The following is a 24629-nucleotide window of genomic DNA, read 5'->3' on the forward strand; positions in this document are numbered from 1 at the left end:
AGGAACAATTTTTAAGACCTAATAAATTCTTAGAGATTTCTGATAAGTCATAAATTATTTCCAAAGACCTTTTGTGTAGTGATTGTCTATGTAAGTGTCCTCAGAAAATAAGCCGTCATTGGAGATGCATTAATACTTTACAAACTGTTTTGAGCCCAAGTTAAATTTGGGTTAGTTCTGATTCACTTCTTGCTAAAGATTCCATAGCTCTGTACGACAACTCACTGCATCTATAGTGACTTGATTATTTCCTGTATTTTTACATTGTATCACAAAAAACTTAGGAGTCTTGTCTATCTGTAATGTCATGTTTATTTAAATATACTTTAATGTAGCAGTCTGTAACCATGGCATATAAAATAAACTGTTAATCAAAATTTAAACATTTTTTCCCCTGTGAGAAGAATATTAGAACAGGATACGAAGTGTGTTCTAAATATTGTAGGATGCTAGCTAGCATTTTCAGAATGCTATGCCATTTCAGAATGGTTATATTATAGTGGACTCATAACCGTTTTGCAAATTCTGGGGATTCTGGAGTAATTAATATACATTAGGTGCACATTTGAATGTCTGGAAGGATGTATGGCTGTATTTATGTCAAGGGGTTTTAAAATTTTTTTAAAAAGTAACTCAAACAGATTATTTTGAGTCGAAAACACCAACTTTGAAGCATAATATATGGCTTTCTTCCAGCATTATGTTCCATTATTTATCCATCAGATGTATTTGTTGTGATTTGAAAATTTAACCGTGCTCGTTATCTCTATGAAGAAATGCTTTTATATGGTTTAATTTGCATCATTAAAAACAACCTATTAGAAGCTGGTAGTTTAAGTTATTGCCATGCTTGGTGGAAGAATATATTTATCTATTTCCTCTCCGGTTAGTAGATAAACACTCTGAAGCATTGGTTAAGTCTGTGTACAGTGATGAGTTAATTTAGCTAAACTTTCTAAATACTGCATTCAGACCTTCATATAATGTAATAGATTTGCTGTGTCAAATTACTTGATAGTTTTGATTTGTGGATAGCATGAGATGTGAAACGTTATGAAGCTACTTTTATTGATTCACTGAATAACTGTCAAGTGAGAGATTTCTTTGATTAGTATTTGGACAATAAATTTCATTGAAACAACACAAGCTACTAACAGTGTTAGTTATGCATAGTTGTGGAACTTAAGGAGTGTTTCCTGTTCTATAATGGAGCAAAAAAGGGTAATTTCTTTTGGATAATTATTGATAAAATGTGTTGCCTGTCTAATTTTTATTTTATCGTCATACTTTTGAATTGTAGGTAATGATTTTAATGAAAATACTTTTGTTTACAAAACCTTGGTAAAATTAAAACAACACACTCCAAACGATAATGCACCTTAGTATTGTATGTTAATGTTGAAACAAAGCATTGAAAGAGAAGCTTAATTTGAAAAGGCTATCAATATTTTTAAAACTTGATTCATTTGTAAAACTTAAAAACACTAAAAATGAGTTTGTTATTTTTTTTAAGAACAATTTGGGGGGTGGGTGCTGAAAGTTTTGTGATGACAGATGGAGCCTCAAATACAGCTAGATTTCAATTTACAACACACGCATTTACATGTGACAGCAGTTCTTCACCATTCTTGTTTGCCAATTGTTATTGAGTATGTTTTCAGAAGAATGTGCTGTATGTTAGTGCCTTGTTACTATTTGAGATCTTGATTGTTCATCTTCAAGTGCCACTTTTATCTATTAAAGGCATTCTTTAAAACTTCAATCATTCTGCAGATTTAATGACACTTGGAGATTATATGAAATAATGTGCAGAAACAGATTGCTAACCTCCTGTGAAATGTGGTCTTCTTTATAGACTGAAATAATAACCAGATTTTTCATGCATTAAGAAATCCATATGGAACTCAGGAAAGCATGTAGGATTATGTTTTGAATATTTTCTTATTAAAAGAAGCTTGAAAAACATTAAGATTTGTTTTTTCTTCTTTCACAGTGAATAAAAACCATCAATCTTTTGAATATATTTGTTTACAGAAATGAATGGCTAAGCTGTTAATGTGAATAGACTTTACATTCATTTTCAGCATAATACTTTAATATTACTTTGTAATGCTGGGCAGCAACAGGTTCCAATTTTGGAATATGGATCGGAAGAATTCAATTGTTGCAATAGATGTGCAGTCGAGCAAAAATATTTTGTGGAAATATTATAGCGAGGATAAGTTACTTTATGGGGGCCCATACCTAATTTGTTTACTTCTAGTCAAGAGAGAATCATTCTCAAGTGGAAATGAAAACCATATTGCATCTCTGAAGTATCCCAGTCATATCTATAGTGTAAAGAGTTTTATTTAAATTTTAAAAATTATTTTCAATGGATTATTTAATGGTGGAAAATGCGAATGAGGTATCTGCTGGCATAAAATCATGTGGAAACTTGATTCTTATTTCCACAGCTTTAAGAAGCCATGACAATTTTAATTTTGTGAAGAAATCCCTCAGATTACCGAACTTTTAAAATGCATTAATTTTATGAAGTCTTGAAATGTTGGGCAAAAGTCAGTAAATCCTTTTAATAATAGAGCATAGGTGATTTTATTTATTTCTCTCTTTTTTCCAAACGCTGCTTGGAAGAATTCCCAGAACCCACATGCTCTGAAAGGCATGGGATTTCAAAAAAATGTAAAAAACTGTAACTGAGCATTTGTGGGTTCACTGTCATTTTACACGTTTAGTATTTTTGAGACCTCAAGCTCTACACAGTCAAAATAGATACATATTCTTGTTGAACATAATTGGGAATAATAAAGTATCTATTATTTGGACTGAATTGTCATTTTAATTTCTCCACTCCACTCCACTCCCGCTCTGTCTTCTCTGTCCTTGGTCTCTTATTCTGTCCCAATGTCAAGCTGAACATAAGCTGTAGACACAGCACCTGCAAGTTTAATAATGAGATTCTTAATGAGGAATCCTTGGACATAAAATGTTAACCCAGTTGCATTTGCCATAAATGCTGCCAGACCTGCTGAGTTTCCTCCAATAGATTCTGTTTTTATTTGGATTTCTAGCATTTGCAGTATTTTGCATTTATTGAAGTTGAATTCAATTTTAGATCATCATCTCTGTATTCTCTTTCCCTTTTTGCTTGTTTTAGCTGGCAGTATTGGTAATGATTCTGTATACTACTCCAGCACCATCTCTAGATATTTTTAACTTGACACAGTACCACCCACTTTTGTCGTGCATCATCATCTCACTTGCAATTGAATTCTCCTGTCTTTTATAGAGCTTCATTTTTGTTCTTTTTCTGCATTCCCCCCCTTTGATTTTTTTTTAAGCTTGTTACATTGTTGACATTTTCATCTCTAATGAAAGACCTGAAATATTAGGTTTTTTTTCTCTCTTCACAAAACATGAGTATTTCCATCATTTTCTGCTTTTATCAATTGGACAAATCTGTCACACTGCAACATAAAAAAAATTGATTTAAACCATTACTTCATCCAGTGCAGCATCAGTGTATCTTGCTTTTGATCATTCATACTTTCTTTCTGAAAAAGAGGAATGGAGGTTTTCCTAATTGTATAAGCGTTGAATATATTTGTTACTTTTTCATATGAATTTCTGTGGGTATGTAAATGTTTGATGATTGATTGAGCCATGATTTTTTTAAGTGCTCTTTATTCGAAAGTTTACGATTAAAGTGGGTAGAAAATCATAAAAGAAATTCAGTTAAATGACTACGAATCAGATAATTTGGTCAACCAGTATTTTAATTCTAATCACATTTAAACAAGCCTGTTGTCACATCCATTCAACCGTTGGTTTCACCCACCTTTTTCAATTTAATGTTGCATATTAAAACCAAACATAATATGAGCAGGAATAGACCATTTAGCCCAATGAGCCTGAACTAGTATTCAACATGACCATAGGTGATCTTCTACCTTCGTTCCATTTTGCTGCCACTTCCTATATTCCTAATTGCTGACACACATGCGGTAATCTGTCTCATCCTTCAGTATATATTCAGTAATGAAACATTCCCTACCTTTTTGGGTTGGGAATTCCACAGATTCACAATTCTCTCCACACCTTAGTCCTAAATGCAGTGTCCTTTATTCTGCAATTGTGCCCCCATTTTCAAGATTCTTGAGCAAGCAAAAAAACAATCTCCTTGTGTCTATCCTGTTAAGACCCTTCAGAATTTTGTATGGTTCAATGAGATTGTCTCTTACTCTTCTAAACACTGAAGAATGGAATCCAATTTACTCAGTCTCTCATCAGTGCAGCCCTCTTGTCCTGAGGCCTAATCTGGTGATTGTAACTGCTTTCAATGCAGCTATACCATTTTGCATGTGGAGATCAAAACTGCTCATCTATTTCAAATAGAGTCACACCAAGACCCTGTACAGCTGCAGGAAGATGTCTTTCTGCTTGTCCTCCAATCTCTTTGCAATACAGGCTAACACTCATGTGTTTTTCTAATTGCTTCATGTGCCTGCTTTCTGTGGTATGAAATCCAATACAGCACACAACACTAAATCTCATTAGGGTTATATTTAGACAAAGCATTGCTACATGGGGTTTGTAATCAGAGCTTCTTGAAATAAAAGCTAGCATTCTTGCTGAATGCAAAGTGTGCACTGTCATCATTACAGAGTAACTGAATGATTGGCAGGAATGTATAGTGAGGGAATTGTTGCACTATTCAATAGGGAGTAAAAGAGAACTGCTAAAGTATGATAGTCATGTCTTATGGTTTAATATCTCCAGAAGTGAGCCTCACTTATGTATTTGCATGAGCTGATCTCTTGGTTTTATTTATGTTTTGTAAATTAGTATAATTTATTTTTCTTGTACTAATTATGAAAGTGAATATAATAATTTATGCATTCTGCTCCAACCAATTTAACATTTTGAGCAAGGAGCAGGAAGAGGCCATTAAATTAGTTGAGCTGCTCTGCTCTTTAATATGCACATTGCTGATCTGTTTGTAACCTGAAATCCATATTCTTGCCTACTTTGAAAGCCTTTCACCCCCTCACTAAGAATCTACTCGCCTCTGCCTGATGACTTTAAAAGGTTAAGATACTCAAAGACTTTCTTTCCACCATTTTTTTCCAGAAGTCCAAGGGCATTCAGCCCTTTGTGAGAAATTTTGCATCATCTGTGTTTTAAATTTGCAATCGCTTATTTTTAAGCAGTGAACTCCATTTCTAAGTTCTCGCAGAAGAAAACATTTATCTACATCCAACCCTTGAAGACCCCTCAGGATTTTATATTTCAATCAAGTTACTTCTTACTCTTGTAAACCCCAAGCAAATACAAGTCTAGCCTGACCAACCTTTCTTATAGTGTCATAGAGATGCACAGCACGGAAACAGACCCTTCGTTCCAACCCGTCCATGCTGACCAGATATCCCAACCCAATCTAGTCCCACCTGCCAGCACCGGCCCATATCCCTCCAAACCCTTCATATTCATATACCCATCCAGATACCTTTTAAATGTTGCAATTGTACCAGCCTCCACCACATCCTCTGGCAGCTCATTCATTACACGTACCATCCTCTGTGTGAAAAAGTTGTCCCTTAGGTCTCTTTTATATCTTTTCCTTCTCAACGTAAACCTATGCCCTCTAGTTCTGGTCTCCCCAACCCCAGGGAAAAGACTTTGTCTATTTGTCCTATCCATGCCCCTCATAATTTTGTAAACCTCTATAAGGCCACCCCTCAGCCTCTGCTCCAGGGAAAACAGCCCTAGCCTGTTCAGCCTGTTCAGCCTCTCCCTGTAGCTCAAATCTTCCAACTCTGGCAACATCCTTGTAAATCTTTTCTGAACCCTTTCAAGTTTCACAACATCTTTCCGACAGGAAGGAGACCAGAATTGAACACAATACTCCAACAGTGGCCTAACCAATGTCCTATACAGCTGCAACATGACCTCCCAACTCCTGTACTCAATACTCTGACCAATAAAAGAAAGCATACCAAATGCCGCCTTCACTATCAAATCTACCTTGCCACTTTCAAGGAGTTATGAACGTGCAGTCCATGGTCTCTTTGTTCAGCAACACTCCTAGGACATTACCATTTACGTGTATAGGTCGTGCTAAGATTTGCTTTCCCAACATGCAGCACCTCTCATTTATCTGAATTAAACTCCATCTGCCACTTCTCAGCCCATTGCCCATCTGATCAAGATCCTGTTGTAATCTGAGGTAATCTTCTTTGCTGTCCACTACACCTCAAGTTGTCGTGTCATCTGCAAACTTACTAACTATACCTCTTATGCTCACATCCAAATCATTTATGTGAATGACAAAAAGTAGAGGACCCAGCACTGATCCTTGTGGCACTCCACTGGTCACAGGCCTCCATTCTGCAAAGCAACCCTCCACCACCACCCTCTGTCTTCAACCTTTGAGCCAGTTCTGTATCCAAATAGCTTCATAAGACAACCTGCACTTTCCAAATCTTAATCATGTCTTCTCTAAACTGCTTCTGACACATTTTATTCTTCCTTTTAAATAAGGTGACTGATACTGTGCACAGTTCTCCACATGTGGTCTTGCCAGTACCCTCATGATTTTTACTAATATTTGCTATTTCATTTGTACAGCATATTTTTGTAAAACAGGTTTTTTGTTAAGAGAATTAGTTAGATTTTACATAGTGCACATTGTGAAAAGTACTTTGGGAATTATTTTAAATTCCTGATCCTCCACACACACGCACACATATATATTTTTGGTCTCTAATTCTGGGTTTTAGAATCATTTAAATCAAATGAGGTTTATCCAATGTTAACTTCGTTTGATTATCAGCACTCTTCCTTCTGCTAGAAGATTGAGGGATTAAGCCTGCCTTTGGGACGCAAATTCAAATGAGACTCAAACACACAAACCTTATCAATGTGCAAAGTTTCACTTAGTTCAGTGTATTTTCAGGGCCCACTGTATCACTTGTTTCTTGATGACGTGTTTTTGTGACAATGAAAATTTGTTAAAAGTTATGCCAATTTTTGTACAGCATCCATTTATATTCTGCTACTTGCTCATTAAATTTCTGTAAACTCTCTTCCATCATCTTACAATTAGAATCTTACAATTAGAATGTTTGTATGATTGACAGTGTAACTTTCTTTACTAGTTGAAACCCATTGGCATCTGCAATTATAAATCAGTGGGCATGGCATTTTTCTGAAGAACACTACTCAATGCTTCAGGTTCTGGTCCATGTTGAGCAATAGCAATGTGTTCTATGACTCATGTGAGTCAGGAAAAGAATGTCAGCAGCGTAGTTAAAGCTTCAAAATTTGTTGAGCTTTACAAGTTGAACTGAAGTGGCCTCTGCTTCTCGGCAGCCTGCAGTCATTAGCATTCCCGCATGGAGGTAGCAGCTGAGGCCATTGTCAACACTTGAAACTGAAATGATTTATCAACATAGAGAAAAGAAACTAGAATTTCGTTGTGATAAGTTTGGCTGGTCTCATAGTGCATCTAAGCTATATTGAAAAACGTTTTGTAGATTTTACTTTCCTCCCTCAGTTAGGGGAAAGCATGAAATATACTTTTAGTACAATTAATTATTTAGACGCATATTTGTTTTAGCAGTATCATTTTGATTGAACTGAGTTAGCATTGCTTTGTGGTCAGATGATGAATGTTGTTTGCTATCATGTCAATTTGTTAATCACACATATTTTCTTGTTACAAATAGGGTAATCTGAGCTGTGCAAGGGGATTTAATTATTGCACCTGTTTTCATGATGCAGTATTAGATTTAGCCATTTTGTACTTTTGCTGGACCTGTTAGCTTGCAAGTTCCAGCCTGAAGTTCTATTTTAATGATTCCCAGAAGGTTTAATGAAAGCATTAAGAATAGCACTTACCTGTTCATTCAGGAGTCTAAGACTGAGGAGTGAGCACTGCTCATTCAAAAGGAACTTTTGTTTTGAACAAAGTATTGTTGTTTTAATTAAAAGATGTTTCACTTGAATGTTTCAAAAATTGTGTTGATGCTTAGATTAATGCATCAGAAGCAGGTACCTTGGATTAAGGTATCATTATATAAAATTTACAACTGCTTCCTTGATTATTTGGGCATTTTTCATAACTTGTGGATTGGACCTGCATTAATTGTACATAAAATTATTTCACTGGAAGGAAGACTTTGATTACTCCAGGATGTTCCAAAGCACTCAACAGCCAATTAACTGGTTTGAAGTCACAAACTTAACATTTGACTTGTGGCAGCCAGGACTGCCAAACTTCTGAATTGGCCAGGGATCTACTGGAATCAGAATCAATCTCCCATTGACTAAAGAATGCATTCTGCAACATTGGAAGTTATATGATTTTTTTTGTTCACCAGTGTCCATTTTATGAAAGAAAAACTGGAAGAACTATGGATACTGTAAATTACAAATAAAAGTTTCTGGAAAAGCTCAGCAGGTCTGGCAGCAACTGTGCAGAGAAATCAAAGTTAATGTTTCTGGTCCGGTGACCCTTCTCCAGTTCTGAGGAAGGTTCATTGGCATTGTTTCATTTGCTGATTACTGTCTTGCTGTGATGTGCTACAGCATCAGTGGTGAAAGGACCAAGGAGAGAAACACTGCTGTTTCTTTAGTCTGTGCTATATTTAATGCAGGTAGCTGATAGTGTGTGTGAAGCAGCACTGTCTGTTTTATTGTGGTAACATCGATTACTGGTTGCTGGTGTCTCTTCAAGTAAATAAGATTTCTTTTTAATTGAAGAATTTTGAAGAGAGCAGGTAGAGACCCAAAGCTTGTATACTTTCTCTGAAAATGAAACTCTCAAATACTCAATGGTATTTTGAAAATGTCGTCGTCGTCGTCGTCGTCGTCGTCGTCGTCGTCGTCTTTCTTCAATGTGCAGTATATTGTAATAATTGTGCATGGGTACTTGGGTTCTATATTGAATGTGAAAGAAGAATTGCTCAGTATCTTCAAGGTTAATTTGCAGCCATGCATGGGATAAATGGAAGGATAACACTGCTGTTAAGAATCTCTAGATGTCAACCAGTTTGGTGATGTTAAAGCTGACTGAAACTAGCAGATTGCAATTGAGTGACTGTTTGGCAGATTTGGTAGGTATGGCTTGAACTTTAAGATAATGTCTCCTACTTGTTATCTAATGTATGATGTGGAAATGCCAATGTTGGATTGGGGTGGACAGAGTTAAAAATCATACAACACCAGGTTATTGTCCAACAGGCTTATTTGGAAGCACTAGCTTTCATAGGTCTTGATGAAGAAGCAGTGCTCCGAAAGCTTGTACTTTGAAATAAGCCTGGTGTTCTGTGAAATTTTAACTTTACCAAATATAGGCAGTTGATAATTTGGAGCAATTTTATAATGGTTTGTTGAGAAGCTGCCATTTAGAGGGTTTTCCTTAATCTTACCTGCTAAAGCTTTTTCATGCCCCTTCTAGCTCTCTCAAGTGCATTCTTCAGCTCCTTCCTGGCTACCTTGTAACCTTCTAGAGCCCTGTCTGACCCTTGCCACTTCAATCTTAAGTAAGCTTCCTCCTCCTTCTTGACTAGATGTTCCACATTCCTTGTCACCCAAGGTTCCTTCACCATACCATCCCTTCCTTGCCTTAGTGGGACAAACCTTTCCAGCATTATCAACGAGTGCTTCCTAAACAACCTCCACACTTCTGTTGTGCATTTCCCTGAGAACATCTCTTCCCAATTTCGGTGCCCCAGTTCCTGTCTAATAACATTGTAATTCCCCATTCCCCAATTAAATACTTTCCCATACCCTCTGCTCCTATCCCTCTCCATAACTATAGTAAAGATCAGGGAGTTGTGATCACTATCACAGAAATGCTCTCCCACTGATATCTGACACCTACCCTGGTTCATTGCCAAGCACCAAATCCAATATGGCCTCCCCTCTGGTCGGCCTATCTACATATTGAATCAGGAATTCTTCCTGGATATGCCTGACAAAACTGTTCCATCCAAACTATTTGAACTAAGGAGGTTCCAATCAATATTAGGAACGTTAAAGTCACCCATGACAACCCTGTTACTTCTGCACCTTCCCACAATCTGCCTTCCAATCTGCTTGTGTGTGTCTCTTGCTGTTGTGGTGTGTGCAGAAAACTTCCGATAAAGTGACTACTCTTTTCCTTTTTCTGACTTCCACCCATACTGATTGTGTCGACAAATCCTCGTTGATGACCTCCCTTTCTGTAGCTGTGATACTATCCCTAATTAGCAATACAACTCCCCTACCTGTTTGAAAGGGGACCCCAGTTTTAAATATCAAATAGAAGAACTAATTTCATCGCAGCTTTGAGTGACATCACTTCTGACAATGTCTCCTGCCCAGCAAGAGTTGGTTATCATAATGTGAGTGAATTTCAGCATAGCAGTGTGACGTGTGTGGCAATGAGATAAAGACCAGATAATCTGCTTTATGTTGGCTAAGAGTAAATATTGGCCAGGACACCAGGAGAACACACTTCTTGTGTGGTGTTATGGAATATTTTGCAATGACTTATTGAGAAAGTGGGAATTTGTTGCTATGTGATTTACCCATGAAACCACCTATGACTCTGCAGTATGCATGGAGCACTGCACTCAAATTATCTGAAATTATCTGCTGAAGTTTCTGTAGTGGGAACTGACTGCTAACCTTTTGGCACAAGCAAGAGTTCAGTTTTGTGAAGGTATGTGAATATGTTGGTTTTGTCAGCATTCTTTTAATGTTAAATATTCCATACCCACTAAAAATAAGTAAATAAAAATGAGGTTCATTAAATTTGAAATGCTTCAAGTTGAGACTGATCAATTATCATTGTTCATGGTATCATAATACTAGATCTGGATTATTGTGTTGTGATTCTCTAACAGCTGCCCAATATGTTCTGTATTGCATCATTAAATTATGGTTTTGGTCAAAATATTATTTCTGCAGCTAAACAATTTTGAACAAACCATCTTATTCAGATCAAACAGCATAGCTGATGATTTCTGAAAATGAAATGCCACTGAGTTGGAAAGCTCAAAATTGAAACTTGTACGTGACTGACAGTGCCAGCTTGGTTCATTGATGATACAACTTTGTGATGCAGAGAAAAGTTGTGGGTTTAGCCCCACTCCTGAAACCCAAACTCTCAATCTAGCTTGATATTCCACTTCTGGACTGAATGTGTACTGTGTTGTCAATGGAGGCTAAACTACCTGATCGTCTAAAAGATCCCAGGCACTATTTGAAAAATAGCAGAGATGTCCTGGCATCCTGGTCAGCATTTACCTTTCAGGCAATGCCATCTGGTCATTGATCCAATTATTGTTTATGGTATTAAAAATTGACTGCTGCTTTTACCAATGTGGGGTGTCTGCATTTGCTGTAGAATATTTTGGGGTGATTTAAGTACACAAGTCTTTGAGGACATACTGCTCTATTGGTGCAGTTCTTTCTTTGAAACAGGCTGAGAAGGTGAATGGGAACCTGAGAAGCAGGAACTGATTTGTAATGCCCTCCCTTTGGTAGTTTGCAAGCAGAATTGGTAGAAGTTTGTGATGTCTCTGTCTCTGTCAAAAATACTTCTATTGGACTTGGAGTTTCAATCTTCATCTTGTAACATATATATAGTATGTTGCATGTTTTGACATGCAAACTTAATTTTTATCTGGCACTTTTAATTTATGGGGTCTTTGCTTCAAAATTAGTGGACCATTTTTTGCTAAATATTATATGCTGATATGTTGCTTGAATTGATAAAGCAATATTTTATGATAAGTTTTGAAATTTGAAACCTGTTAATGAGCAATGCTGATAAATGTTTCTTTCTATTGTTACTGTAAGATAGATATCAACTTGTAAAAATCAAACATTCTATTTGTTGGTAAAAGTACCTTTTATTGCAGTGTTTTATAATTTAAAAGCAGTTAAGTATTTCTTGTAAATTAGAAGCAGTTATAGCATACAATGCTTTTGAATAAATTATTAATGTTATAGATGTTCAATATTACAAAATTAGTCTTTGATTGACAAGATGTTGCTAACATAATGTTAGAAGTATTTCTGTCCTTAACACAGATATAATTTATTCTAGTGATGTTAACCAAAACCTCAGTGTTGTATTACTTCTACGTTCAACAAGCTCTCCTTTTACACACAGCTAGTCTTTCCAGTAATCAGTGATGTGGAGGAGTTGCAAGTGTTAGAATCTTTCACTCATTTGTCATTTGGTTATCGGGGGGAAGGAGGAGAGGGGTGGTAGCGAATGGTGAAAGGCCATGACCAGTATTTTTCCCCAGCAAGGGATGGATTAACCTCCCCCCAGGCCTAATGATATAAGCCTAGCGCTGTTGCTTACAACCCCCACCTTCTCACCAGCCGAGTACTGACAGCTCCTAGACTTTGCGTGCAAGTGAGTTCAGCAGGCGCTGTGTGGTCTGGGTGTGTGGTCTCCAGGCTGGCTGAGAGGCTGCTAACAGGGTGGATGAGAAAGACCTCGTCTGTTTACTTTAATTTTCTTGGACACAGGAACTCTGCCCAGCATTTCTGGTGTGCTGGTTCCGTAAGCAGTGGCCAGTCCATCACAGCTGCTTGAAAGTCTGAAATGCTGGACTTGTGCTAATCACCCTCGCAGCTTGTAGATCAATTTCAATATGTCACAAACCAGCTAATCCAGGTTGTAATAGGAATTGAGGTGTTGTGTTCCAAGCAGGGATTTAATATTTGTCCCACTGTTTTCAGAACTGCAGTATAGTTCATTTTAAAAAAAGTACATTTGGAGAATATTTCTAAATTTTCAACTTTGGTTCAATAAGATTTATATGTATTGATTTTGATTTATTAAGTTAACATGAGTTGATCTCATCATATCAAAAAATTATATTTTTTTTCATTTTTATCTGTGGAAATAAAAAAACATTTTCAAGGAGTCAGACTGAGAAGTTACCACAAAAAAAGATCATTTTAATTATATTTCAAAAGTAATTAAAAGCTTTAGAATAGCCTTCCTTCCTCTCTGCCAAAATATATTTTTTATTGATAAGTTTCAAAATTATTTCTGACAAGCCTATATAAATGTGGTTTTAACTTTTGAGCAAGATTTAATTGTAACTTATTCGGAATGATGTTGACTTTTCAAAGAAAGAGGGTTTGAAGTTTTGTGGGAATTTGTCATTTAATTTGATGGAAGCTCTCTGGTGAAGTTGTTGTCACCTCACATGTATGACAAAGTGTCGTCTTTGAAGGGCAAAGGCAAATACGTTTTGCTATATAGCAGTTTAAGCATTGTAGATGTAATGGAAGAATACTCAGTATAGCTGACAGTTTAGAAGGACATTTCTCTGTCTCAAATTGTGTGTGTATCCTTGTTGTCTCTAACAGTGCAGTAAAAGTTCAAGCGCTTGAGCAAGGCATGTAATTTTCAGCTTTGATCTGTTTGAAATGGATCCTGAAACAGCAATGTTTTAGTGAGGCTGAATAATTACTTAAATCCTTATTTGTAAGATTCAGTAATCATAATGTTTGTGTATTGTACCATTGCACATTTATTAAACCATTTAAAATCAGGAAATTGATGTCAGGATCTAGTTTGCAGAATTTGTAAGTTCATTAATTAACACTTTTTTTGTTTTGATTGGTTAAATAGTATTGAAAACTTTGTGTACCTACAATCGCCACCTCTGCATACATAGATACAAATGCGTACTCTGTTACAAAAGATACTCAACTGTTGTTCTGATCATGTTGTATTTACAGACAGCTCTACATTGAGAAATAATTCACTGAAAATCTATAACTGAAGAGTAACCATGTCTCGAACACGTCAACCACCATTGGTAACTGGGATATCTCCAAATGAGGGGTATCCTTGGACAAAAGTAACAATCAGAGGAGAAAATCTGGGAACAGGATCTATGGATCTTATAGGTAAATATCCAGTTTTGTTCAAGGGAAGCCATTTTATTTTAAAGCATCCAAAATTACCTTTAACATAAAGTTGATGGCATTGAAGAGTTTATGTTCAAGCACATTGTAATATTCTGTGTGCAGATCACTTTTTTTTTAGACTTTTCTTCTGTCACTGAGAAAACAGCATATATATATGGGAAATTTAACATTTGGGGATATTTCAAACCTTTTGGAAATCTAGGAGAGAAGGAAAAGGAAGGGGATTAGCACTGTTAATGAGAGATGAAATGAGGCCACTTTGTGAGAGACAATGTGTGCTCAGATGTAGAGTCCATTTGTGTGGAGGTAGAAAACAGAAAAGGAAAGTAGACACAGTAAGACTAGCATAAAAACACTCAAACAGTAGCTACACTGTCGGAAAAGCTATAAATTTAATAAATAACCTCCTGAGTAAAATCTGTCCTAGGAAGTAGTGATCATAACATGATAGTACTTAACCTTCAATTTGCCAGTGAGAAACCTGGGCCAGAAGCAAATATGCTTAACATAAGTAAAAGTAATTGCAATGAAATATGGATAGAATTAGCTAAAGTAGACTGGACAGATAGATTAGTAGGGAAGACAGGAAGTAAACAATTGCAGACATTTAAGGAGATAATTCATCTCACTCAGCAAAAATATATTCAGTAAGGAGAAAAGAGAGGAATTAGCAAACCATGTCAAACCAAGGAAATTAAAAGTTGAAAGAAAAATCATATAACGAGGCAAAATTCAGTGAGGGCCTCAAAGACTAGGATCAATTCAGAATCTAGCAGAGGAGGACTAAGAAGAAAATAGGGAGAAAATCAGCTATGTGGGCAAACTAGTGAGGAATATAAGAACAGACAATAAGAGCTTTTAAAAATATATAAAAGGGAAGAGAGAAGTCAAAGTGAACATAAGCCCCTTAGAAAATGAAGGTAGTTAGGGGAATAAGGAAAGGCAGAGGAATTAAACAAATATTTTGCATCAGTCTTGAAGTTATTTTGAACTACCTGTTAATGCTTCCCCAGTGTGGGGGTGGGGTGTGAGAGGGGGAGGTTGGGGGAGGGAGACGGGGAGGTTGGGGGAAGAAGACTGGGAGCTGGGTGGGGAGGTTGGGGGAGGAAGACTGGGAGCTGAGTGGGGAGGTTGAGGGAGCTGGGAGGGTCCGGGGAAGGGAGGTTGGGGGGAGGAGTGGAAGGAGAGCTGGGAGGGTGAGAGGGAGCTGTGGGGGTGGAGGGAGAGGGGGGAGCTGGGGGGTGGGGGGAGGTTGAGGGAGGGAAGAGGGAGCGGGGGGGAAGAGAGAAGTTGGAGGAGTGGGGGAGGGAGGTGGGGAGCTGGGTGGGGAGTTTGAGGGAGGGACACTGGGAGTTGAGGTATGGAGATGGGGAGCTGGGGGAGGTTGAGTGAGGGACGGGGTGACCGGGGGAGGGAGAGGGGGTGCTGGTGGGGTGGCGTCAGGAGGGACCGGGGAGGGAGATGAGAGAGGGAGCGGGCACTCTGGGACGATGGTAATAGGTTAATTTATTTACTTCCATCATGACTCAGGAAAGAAGCATGCTGTTAAGGGTAAAGATATGTGCACAAGATAACTTTGTCAAAAAGCATGCTTGCTGTCCAACCACGAAGGAATTAGTTTCGGCTGTGATTTCCGAAAAAAAGTATGGATGGTGAAATGTTACAGATGAGATGCCACTGTATACTGATTAGAGCATTATTATGCTTAAAGTCAATATTGAAAGAGGCCAGAAATATGGAAAGTTAAGATGCCTTAATAAAGAAAGAACTCATCTTACAAAGGATTGGAAAATTTGATTCCTCTGTAAAACAGTAAAGGAACAATAGAGGGAAAATACATTTCACATACAAACCATGCATACTATTATTTTCAGGAAAAGGTAGGGAATCTAAAACTATGCACCATGGTGTACCATTTGCAGCTTCTCGGATACTAAAGCAGTCCATGTCCATTGCAACAAAACCTGGCAATCATTCAGGCTTGGCTGATAAGACACATTGACGCTGCATAAACAACTGGTAATGAGCATTCTCAATAAGAGAATCCAACCATTGGGAATCTTGCCATCTAATACACAGTCTGTGTTCTGGGGGTAGCATTAAGTAGAAACTGAACTGGACCAGGTTATAAGCAAATCAGTGACTAGGAATTCTGAGACGAGTAACTCCCCTTCAGTCACCCAAAGCCTGACAAGCATCTACAAACTGCAAGTCAGGAGTGCGAAGGAATGTTCTCTACTTACCTTGACAAGATTGAGGACAACCTGCTTGATTGGTACCCCAACAACCACCTTCAATGTTCACTTTTCTTTTTCATCAAAGCATGTGATGGCTGCGGTGCATACTATTTGCAACATAGTGCAGTAACTCCCATAGTTGTTTCAGCAGCACCTTCCAAAACCATGACCTCAACCACCTGGAAGAGTAGGGGCAGCTGATACATGGGAATGTCGCTGCTTGCAAGTTCACCTTCAGATCACAAACCATCCTGATTTGGAACTGTAATCCCATTGCTTGAAGATCTTCTGGATCAAAATTTGGAACTCATTGTTTAGCAACTCTGAGGGTGTCCCTACACTCCAACGTCTGCAGTGGTTCAAGGATGCAGGTCACCGTGGCTATTTCAAGAGCAGTTGTAGATTGGCAATGATGCCTGGCCTAGCCAGTGACACCCACATCCCATCAACAAATACAAGGATCCAATTCCCATAATCGTAACTCTGTCTCCCACACTCAACACCCTGAGGGTTACCATTGACCAGAAATTGAACTGAACTGGCCATCTATGTGCTGTGGCGACAAGAAGAGGTTGGAGGCTGAGAATTCTCCAGTAATTCCTCCTGCCTTGCCAGAATCTATCCACTATTTACAGGGCACAAGGCAGGGGTGTTCTCTACTTGTCAAGATGATTCCGTCTTCAATGCTGAAGAAGCTTAACACCATCTCGAAAGAAAACAGTCTGCTCATTCGGCATCCATCACCTGTATGTCTATATGGGATGGTAGTAAATCTTTGTTGTTTGATTTCTGGATTCAAATGATTACACCCTCTTGATCTTTATGATCTTTTTTGAAACATTGAATGACTTTATTGTCTTGTATGTCCTCCTGTTTCTTGCTATGTGTATATAATCCAATAATTATAATTTTTGGTTATACTTTGAAATAAATAACTCTCTCTCTCTCTCTCTCCCTTCTTTTAAAGGTCTAACAATCTGTGGGCACAACTGTTTACTGACTGCAGAATGGATATCTGCAAGTAAAATAGTTTGTCGAGTCGGGCCAGCAAAAGACGACAAAGGAGACATCATTGTAACCACTAAATCTGGTGGCAAAGGAACTTCAACAGTTTCCTTTAAACTGATGAAACAAGAGAAAATAGGTAAATAGCTTCAGTCTCTTCTATTTCCATGTTTAAAAATAATTTCTATTGAGAGTATTGTTTTTTTTCTTTATTTAAAATATGTATCATTGATGCGATTCTTAGTTTTGACAATGGAAATACCTTTTTCAGCTTTTGACAAGTGCACATCTTTATCCATAAAGTTGCTGTAGATTTCTCTGTGCTTGTATAGAAAATGACCTTGTTTTGTTTGATACTTGTATAGAAGTGGCACACTGATGTCAAAGGGTTAAGGAGTCCCAAACTGTCCCATTGTAAATGCAAACCAGATTCTGTTCCAAATTAGCTTTTGTATTGCAGACAGTATGCTTTATAAGGACTCCGAATAAGCGTATACAAGTGGTAGGACATCAGTTATACCCTTGACAGGAATGTACTGTTTATGTTGTATATAAAATTAGATGTTGCTGAAGGTTGAGTCATGGAATTAACACAAGAATTTCATGATGCAGTAGCTTGGAGTTTCCCGCAAATGGCCTGGATCTGAGAAGTCTGGATTTTGATTGATTGCATCTGAAATGGGTCAGCTGATTTTCAGGCTGATAATCAGGGTGTTGCAATTGGTCTCAGTATCATGGGGCTCGGGAGGTTCCAAGTTAGTTGGGATTGGCATTTCTATCCAGTGAACCTATCTTACAAATACGTATTAAGGATCTTAAGGATAATTGAGGAGTCGGAGAGGAGTGAACCTGTGGAGTTCTCTACCATACTCTGCAGACTGTGAAGGCTTAGTCACTGAATATATTTCAGAAAGAAATAGACACGTTTCTAGAGGTTAAAGTTATCAGAGATATTGAGGGAGCGAATCAACCATGGTCATGTTGAATGGCTGAGCGGGTTTGATGGGCTATTCCTTTTTTCTGTTTTTCTTACCCATTGAGATGAATATCCCTGTGTGCTAGGAGAGTGTGGACTGGAAACTTTGTTCATCTTCTGATGCTCATGATTACTGCTCAGGTGTGCAGCAACGTGCTGGTGAAAATGGACCTGGGACTGGGATTCTTCTTTTGGTCTTGGCTCTGGAGTGTATTCAGGAGACTAAATTGAAAAACACAAAAATTTGTTTGCAAGCCAAGCCTTACCTAAGGTTTAGTAAGATGCTGCACCTTGGTGTGCAGCTGGGTGTAGCTGCTTGGAGACTTTCCCTCATTAGATTTTTGTAGATGGCCAAACTCCTTTTCACACAGGAATATTCCCCTTGCTCCCCTTTTTGGTCTGCTCCTTGAAAGGGGTGAGGAGCTTTCTATCAAGTATTCACCCCTCTCCCATCCGTGCCACTGCCTGTGCACATTGAATGTTCATATACCTCTCTGCAGAAGGAGGCAAGCATTAAGAGACATTAGCAAGCTTACGTGAGTACTTTGCCTATGTTGATTGATACAGTTTGAGATGCCAATCCCTAGAGCTGTGATTATCTGTGGGCGTTTCTCAGAAGATCAATGTGTTATAAGAGAATTTAGGAGATAAAGACCTCTGCTTGAAAAGTGGTTTCAGCATGGCCAAAGAGCAAGAATTGATGCAAATGCTTGGGATGGCATGGTTGTTGAATACGAAGAAGACAACAGAATAGAACAGCCTTTGTTGTCATGTGTACTCCAGTACAGAAGTGCAGGGCTACAAGTGAAAAGTTTTACAATATCTCCTCTTATGGGTGGCATCTTAGGTACCAGTGCCTAGGTACCAAATCTTAAATACAAAAGAGGACTAAAACAGAAAGTAGTTGCATTAATTTACAGTGTTTAAATAATAAGCTAGAAATAAGACATAGTCAGGCAGATAAAAAAATTGCCAAATAAACATTGCATTGCAGCAGCTCAGTGCAGGGGCTATCCCATGTGGTCTGACCGCCTGTGCCAGATCCCAGTCCAACAACTGTCCCAGCTCGGCTCCAAGCCTCCAATCCGCTCTGTACTGACTCACAGCTCCTCCAAGGTAAGTTCCAGGACTACCTCCTCCCCACCAGCCTCCACTCAGAACTGCTTCCCCTGTGTCTGCCACTGCTCCGGGACTGCTTCCGTGTGCTGGCTGCTACTCCAGAGTTTGCCTCCGGGGCTCGCCAGCTCCTCCATTCCTCTAATGCAGAAAGGGGAGAAAAGGAAGACAAAGAAAGACAAAAAACAGGCAGAGCAGAGGAGCTCTGGCTGGGATGTCTTACTCTGCTGCCATCTTGCTAGAAGACAGGAGAGAGTGCATGTAACAAAACACAGTTTCTGTAGATTAGTTTTAATCTGTTAAACATTTAAACAGAAAAAAAATGTACTTTTCTACATGGTAGCAACAACTATTTTATTGAGACTGAGTTTTAGGTTTTGCTGTGTTGGAATTATTAACAATTTCTGCTGTCACAGACTGAGATAATTGGACACGTATTTAAGGCAGGCCTATGAAGTGGAAAGGGTAGTGGATTGTGCGCTCCACCAAGGTATAGACATGGGAATGATGGACGAAATAGCTGCCTCCTCTGTCATCAGCTTTCCACAGGAAGGAAAAAAAAAGTTGGACGGCAATGTAAGCTGTTTAGAATCCTTCAGACCACATGCCTTCAATTTATCACTGTTTTTGTAAAATATGGTTTAACAATAGCAGTGTTGTGTTTAACACTTGAAGGTGGAAATAAAATAATTTTGACAATCTGTTTAGAAGTTTATCATTGACTGTGGGAATGATTTGCTCCTTGACTGTCTGTTTCTAATATAATACCTCATTTCTTGTACTTTTTTTAAAAACAGGTATTCTGGAACAGTCAGCTGTCTGGGTTGAAGAAATGAACTATTATGATATGCGCACTGATAGGAATAAAGGCATTTCTCCCTTATCTCTGCGCCCAGCAAATCCTCTTGGTATTGATATAGACAAGTAGGTACCAAGTTCTGCATTTAAGATTTTAAAATAGAAGAATACTTCATGAGAGAGGAGAATTTATTTTACAGGATGTGGGTTACGGAATACTTGGAGCAATATCAGTGCTTCAAATCATTACTTGCTGTATTTATATTTACACATCTTGTTAAATCTATGCCAGGTTGTTTGAAGGAGCAAGTGAAGAAAACTTTCGTAGTTTTTTTTCTTCCTGACTGTGCATATCAGATACCGCATCCTCCTGAGTGAGGGAAGTTGATGTTTTTCTTTTCCTTTGGTAAGCGGGAAGGAGGAAGGCAGGCAGAAAGGGAAATTTAAAAAAAATGTTGCCATACCATTTGCAAAAATGAAGGAGCATATCTTCCTCTAATGCTAGTATATGTTCTTTAAAAATAAATCTTTTTAATAAGGTTTTAAAAATTTTTTTGATATGACATTTTTAAGTTTTATACGATGCTGAGTGGGCATTGGAATCAAGTTCTTCATGTTTTCCTACATTTTCTGTATATCACCCTTGTAGTTGCTGGCTTTTAAAATCAGGTATAGTTCCACACTGATTCCAGGCCCTGGTATGATCGCAATTCATTTTTGATCAGGTCATTTAGTGGGAGGTTAAAGGCAGAAGGAAAAGGGAGGTGTCAAACGGAAAAGGTAAATGTCAAAGGGATAGTGAGAGAGCAAAGAACAAAGAGTGTGGTTGTGAAAGTGGGCTTGGTAGTGAGAGGCCAGAAATTGAGAGAATGTACGAGAGTGGGAATTAACCCATGTGCGAAGTAGAGGAAATAAGGAGATCAGGAGAGAAGATTTAAATGGAAGCGATTAGTGTCAAGTTTTATTATTAATATTCACTTGACGAAGTTGGTCCAAGAAGAAAATTTGTAGTAGTGTTGAGAGGCATTGAGCTGCTGTTGGGAGTGATGATGTATTTAAGGAGTGGAAAATGTCTGGGGAGTATAAGGCATGTTCTACCATGCAGGTAATGGTACTGTGGAATACTCTAACTCAAATTGTGATGGGACCTGAATTTGTCTGTTCTTTTAATCATTGAGTAACTGGCAAAATATGGACTACAAGCTTATCTTTAGAAGGCTAGGGCTTTAAATGGAATATGAAGTTGTCAGACATTCTATTTAGTGGCGTGGTGGCTGTGGGGTTAGGGTTGGGTTGAGAGGGTGAGGGAATGGAGTATGGCAAGGTTAGGTTCCAAATTGAGTCTCCAATAGATGGACATATGACTCCTAGCATTTGACATTTCCAACATGGGGAAAAAGGCTCAGTCATCCATCCTCTCCACACTTACTTACTTACAGTGTCCTCTCATAATTTTATATATGTCTGTCAGATCACCCCTCAGCCTCCAGTGCTCTAGCAAAATCAGTCCAAGTTTGTCCAAACTCTCCTTATAGCTAATACATTCCACTCCAGGCAGCATCTTGGTAAATCTCTTTTGCACCATTTCCAAAGCATCTATATTTTTCCTCTCGTATGGTGACCAGAACTCTGCACAATACTCCAATGTGGCCTAAAATCTTATATAGCGGCAACATGGCTTTCCAGCTTTTATGCTCAATGCCCTAACAAACCTGTCTAATGCCTTCTTTTCCATCCTACTCATTAGTGTTCCTGCTTTCAGGGAACTGTGGATTGTACTTTAAGGTCCCTCTGTATATCAGTGCTCCTAAGGCTCCTACCATTTACTGTATAATTTCCTCTTGCATTTGACCTCCCAAAATGCATCACGTCACATTTGTTCAGATTAAACTGCAGCTGCCATTTCTCTGCCCAACTTTCACACTGATCTATATCCTGCTGTACTCTTTAATAACCTTCCTCACTATCCACAACTCTACCAATTTATGTCTGGTTTAAACAAATTTTAAGATTCAAGGGCAATATGGTGGGAGACCTACTAATTGCAGATACCTTTCATAAATGAAACCAGACACAATAATATCAAGAAGCTTTAGAAAGATTAAATCCATAAGGTAAAATTTATTTTGAAAGAGTTCTCTTAACAAGCTTGGGAGTGATTCTCTCTTGAGTTGCCTTTCACTCATGAAAGGTGCTTCATGAGTGCAAATCGTTATTTCTTCTCCATGAGCCATCTCTCTGGTGCTACATGATTATTCTACTCCCAGATTCCCAATGCATCTGGCCATTGCTAACTGCAGCTTCTCTTTCAGAATGTACCAATGTTTCAAACTCTTCCCTTTCTTTAATTTTGTTGGGCCCATTCCACAATATCATCTGCAGGCCTGAACTCAGTCTTCAGGTTACACTGACACCACTTGTCCACTTGAGATCATCTGTGTTGAATTGTTACTTACTGCCAGATCTACAGATGTCTCTCCAGATGGTGCCTGAGTTGCTGAGTATATTCCAATATTTTCTGTGTTTGTTTTTGCCAGGTTGCTTCATCTGGAATTGTGATGAATGAGCTGAAAATTTCTTCAGTTGAATGTTAGAAAGACTAAAGCCATCTTAATTGACTTTCAGCAAAAACACTATTACTCTCTTCCTGACTCTGTCATCATCCGTAGCTGTGCACTTGGGTTGAATCAGATGCTATGTTGTTTGAGGATCTTGAAATTGCAAACCCAAATCTTATCCATTTGCTGAAGTACTCAAACCTTTCTCCACATTATTGCACACCTCAGCCAGCACTGCTGAGACTCTCAACCAAACATTTTTTGCTTTCAACTTCATTTTTATCCTTGCATCTTTTGACTGTCCATTCAACGGAAAGTTTAACTTGTCTAAAACTCTGCTTGCTGTATTCTGATCCATACTTTATCTTGCTCTACATTACCTCATTGATCTCTTCCTTACAAACTAAAGTAAAATGGGACAAAGTTAAAAATCACACAACACCAGGTTATAGTCCAACAGGTTTAATTGGAAGCACACTAGCTTTCGGAGCGACGCTCCTTCATCAGGTGATCACGTGTAATTCATTAGTTAGTTGTTGCTGCTTAACTGGAGTAGGTACCAATTCAAACTCAGAGTTTTAATTTATTTTTCCCTTATGGTAAGCTTAAATGACACATCTTTATAAATTTTTCATTTTGTCTGACTTTTATAACATTGTGTAATAGTAGGATTAAACTAGATTCATTATTGATTAAAGATGTTGATCTGACTTTAGCCATTGGGAGTAAGTCTGAAAGCACTTAAACTATTAAAATAAGTCTAAAGAGTGCTTATTCCTGAAAAACTTGGGTGCAATACAATACCAGCATGAACTGTCATTCCGTACACTGCTTTAGGGTTCAATCTAATAGCCAATGGTAAATCTTCTTTCAGCATGTTAAAAGCAAAATCACTTCTAATGGTCAGTTTTAACTACTTCTGGTACTTCGTCAAACATTAATGACAGAAATGTCAAAGTTCCAGCACTTGCAAGTCAACGTTATTTTTAAATTCCAGTGTTGTATAATTTCCTCAAACAAGTACTATCAGCTCTGAGTTTTCTTTCTCCCTTTCCTTTCATCTATTGTTATATAAACCTATCTAGACTTGGGCCAATGGTACAATTTCAGTTTAGGCAGACCTTAATTTGACTGATCTTTCGTCTCCAGCATTTAATATGGCAAATAAGAAAGTACTGTGTGATTGGAAACAAAATATGGCCAACAACAATGTTTTGAAATTCCAACTCCTACTATTACTTAAATAATTAAATTTGAATCCTAGGTTGCTCAAGAATGTGGTGCTTCAATTGGGGCTGTAGTACTATGAATTTCCAGATGAATAGATTAAAGCTGTCAATCTAATCATTTGTTGTTGAAATAATGTGGAGGACTTAATGGTAGTATAAGTGCTACTTCGCAAGTAATAAATGTCTGTGCTGGATCTATCCTTCCTGTTTATTTTCTGTAAAATTATTTAGCTCAATAAGAGAACAAGAGGAATATGGCAAAAAAATGTCAGTGGAATCATTAAAGGTAGAATATGGATATCTAAACTTCTGCTTGAAAGCTGAATGATATATAATGATGGGTAAGAATATCAATAGTTTCAAAAATCAGACCAGATGTTAAAGCTCAGTAATGTGATGTAGTTTTTTGTAGTATTTGGAAACTTGGATTGAAAATAGAGAAAAAAATAGATTTTAGTCTTCACCTCTATGAAGGTGACAATTTTTACACAAACATCAGTCATTTTGAGCAATGAACTAAAAACCTCTTTTCCAAGAGAGCATGTGACTTAAATGACTGAATCAACTACATGGAAAGTTAATTCATGAATGTTTACGAAGTTGAGTTTAATGACTCAAAAGCAGCTGGTCAGGGGCCACTAGTATGTTGAGTCAACAAGCAAAGTCATCTAGCAGAGGAGCTGTAATCAGTTTATGTAAGTCTTCAGACTATGAGCCTTGGTAGAAATCTCTAAGCTGCCAGTATGGGTGCTTCTTC

General features: G+C 37.9%; 1 protein-coding gene across 5 annotated transcripts in view; it reads left to right on the forward strand.

Annotated features, from left to right (window-relative positions):
• Positions 1-24629, forward strand: part of exoc2 (exocyst complex component 2) — a 308570-nt gene that overhangs the window by 44216 nt on the left and 239725 nt on the right. For all 5 annotated transcript variants that reach the window (XM_072560529.1, XM_072560533.1, XM_072560532.1 and 2 more), the window contains 3 exons: positions 13762-13932; positions 17158-17334; positions 20085-20211. In XM_072560529.1, coding sequence (XP_072416630.1) covers positions 13815-13932; positions 17158-17334; positions 20085-20211 — 422 coding nt within the window. In that variant the 5' untranslated portion in view covers positions 13762-13814. The remainder of the gene's footprint in view (positions 1-13761; positions 13933-17157; positions 17335-20084; positions 20212-24629) is intronic.

This window comes from Chiloscyllium punctatum, chromosome 41, assembly GCF_047496795.1.
Source record: "Chiloscyllium punctatum isolate Juve2018m chromosome 41, sChiPun1.3, whole genome shotgun sequence".
Taxonomy (NCBI): domain Eukaryota; kingdom Metazoa; phylum Chordata; class Chondrichthyes; order Orectolobiformes; family Hemiscylliidae; genus Chiloscyllium; species Chiloscyllium punctatum.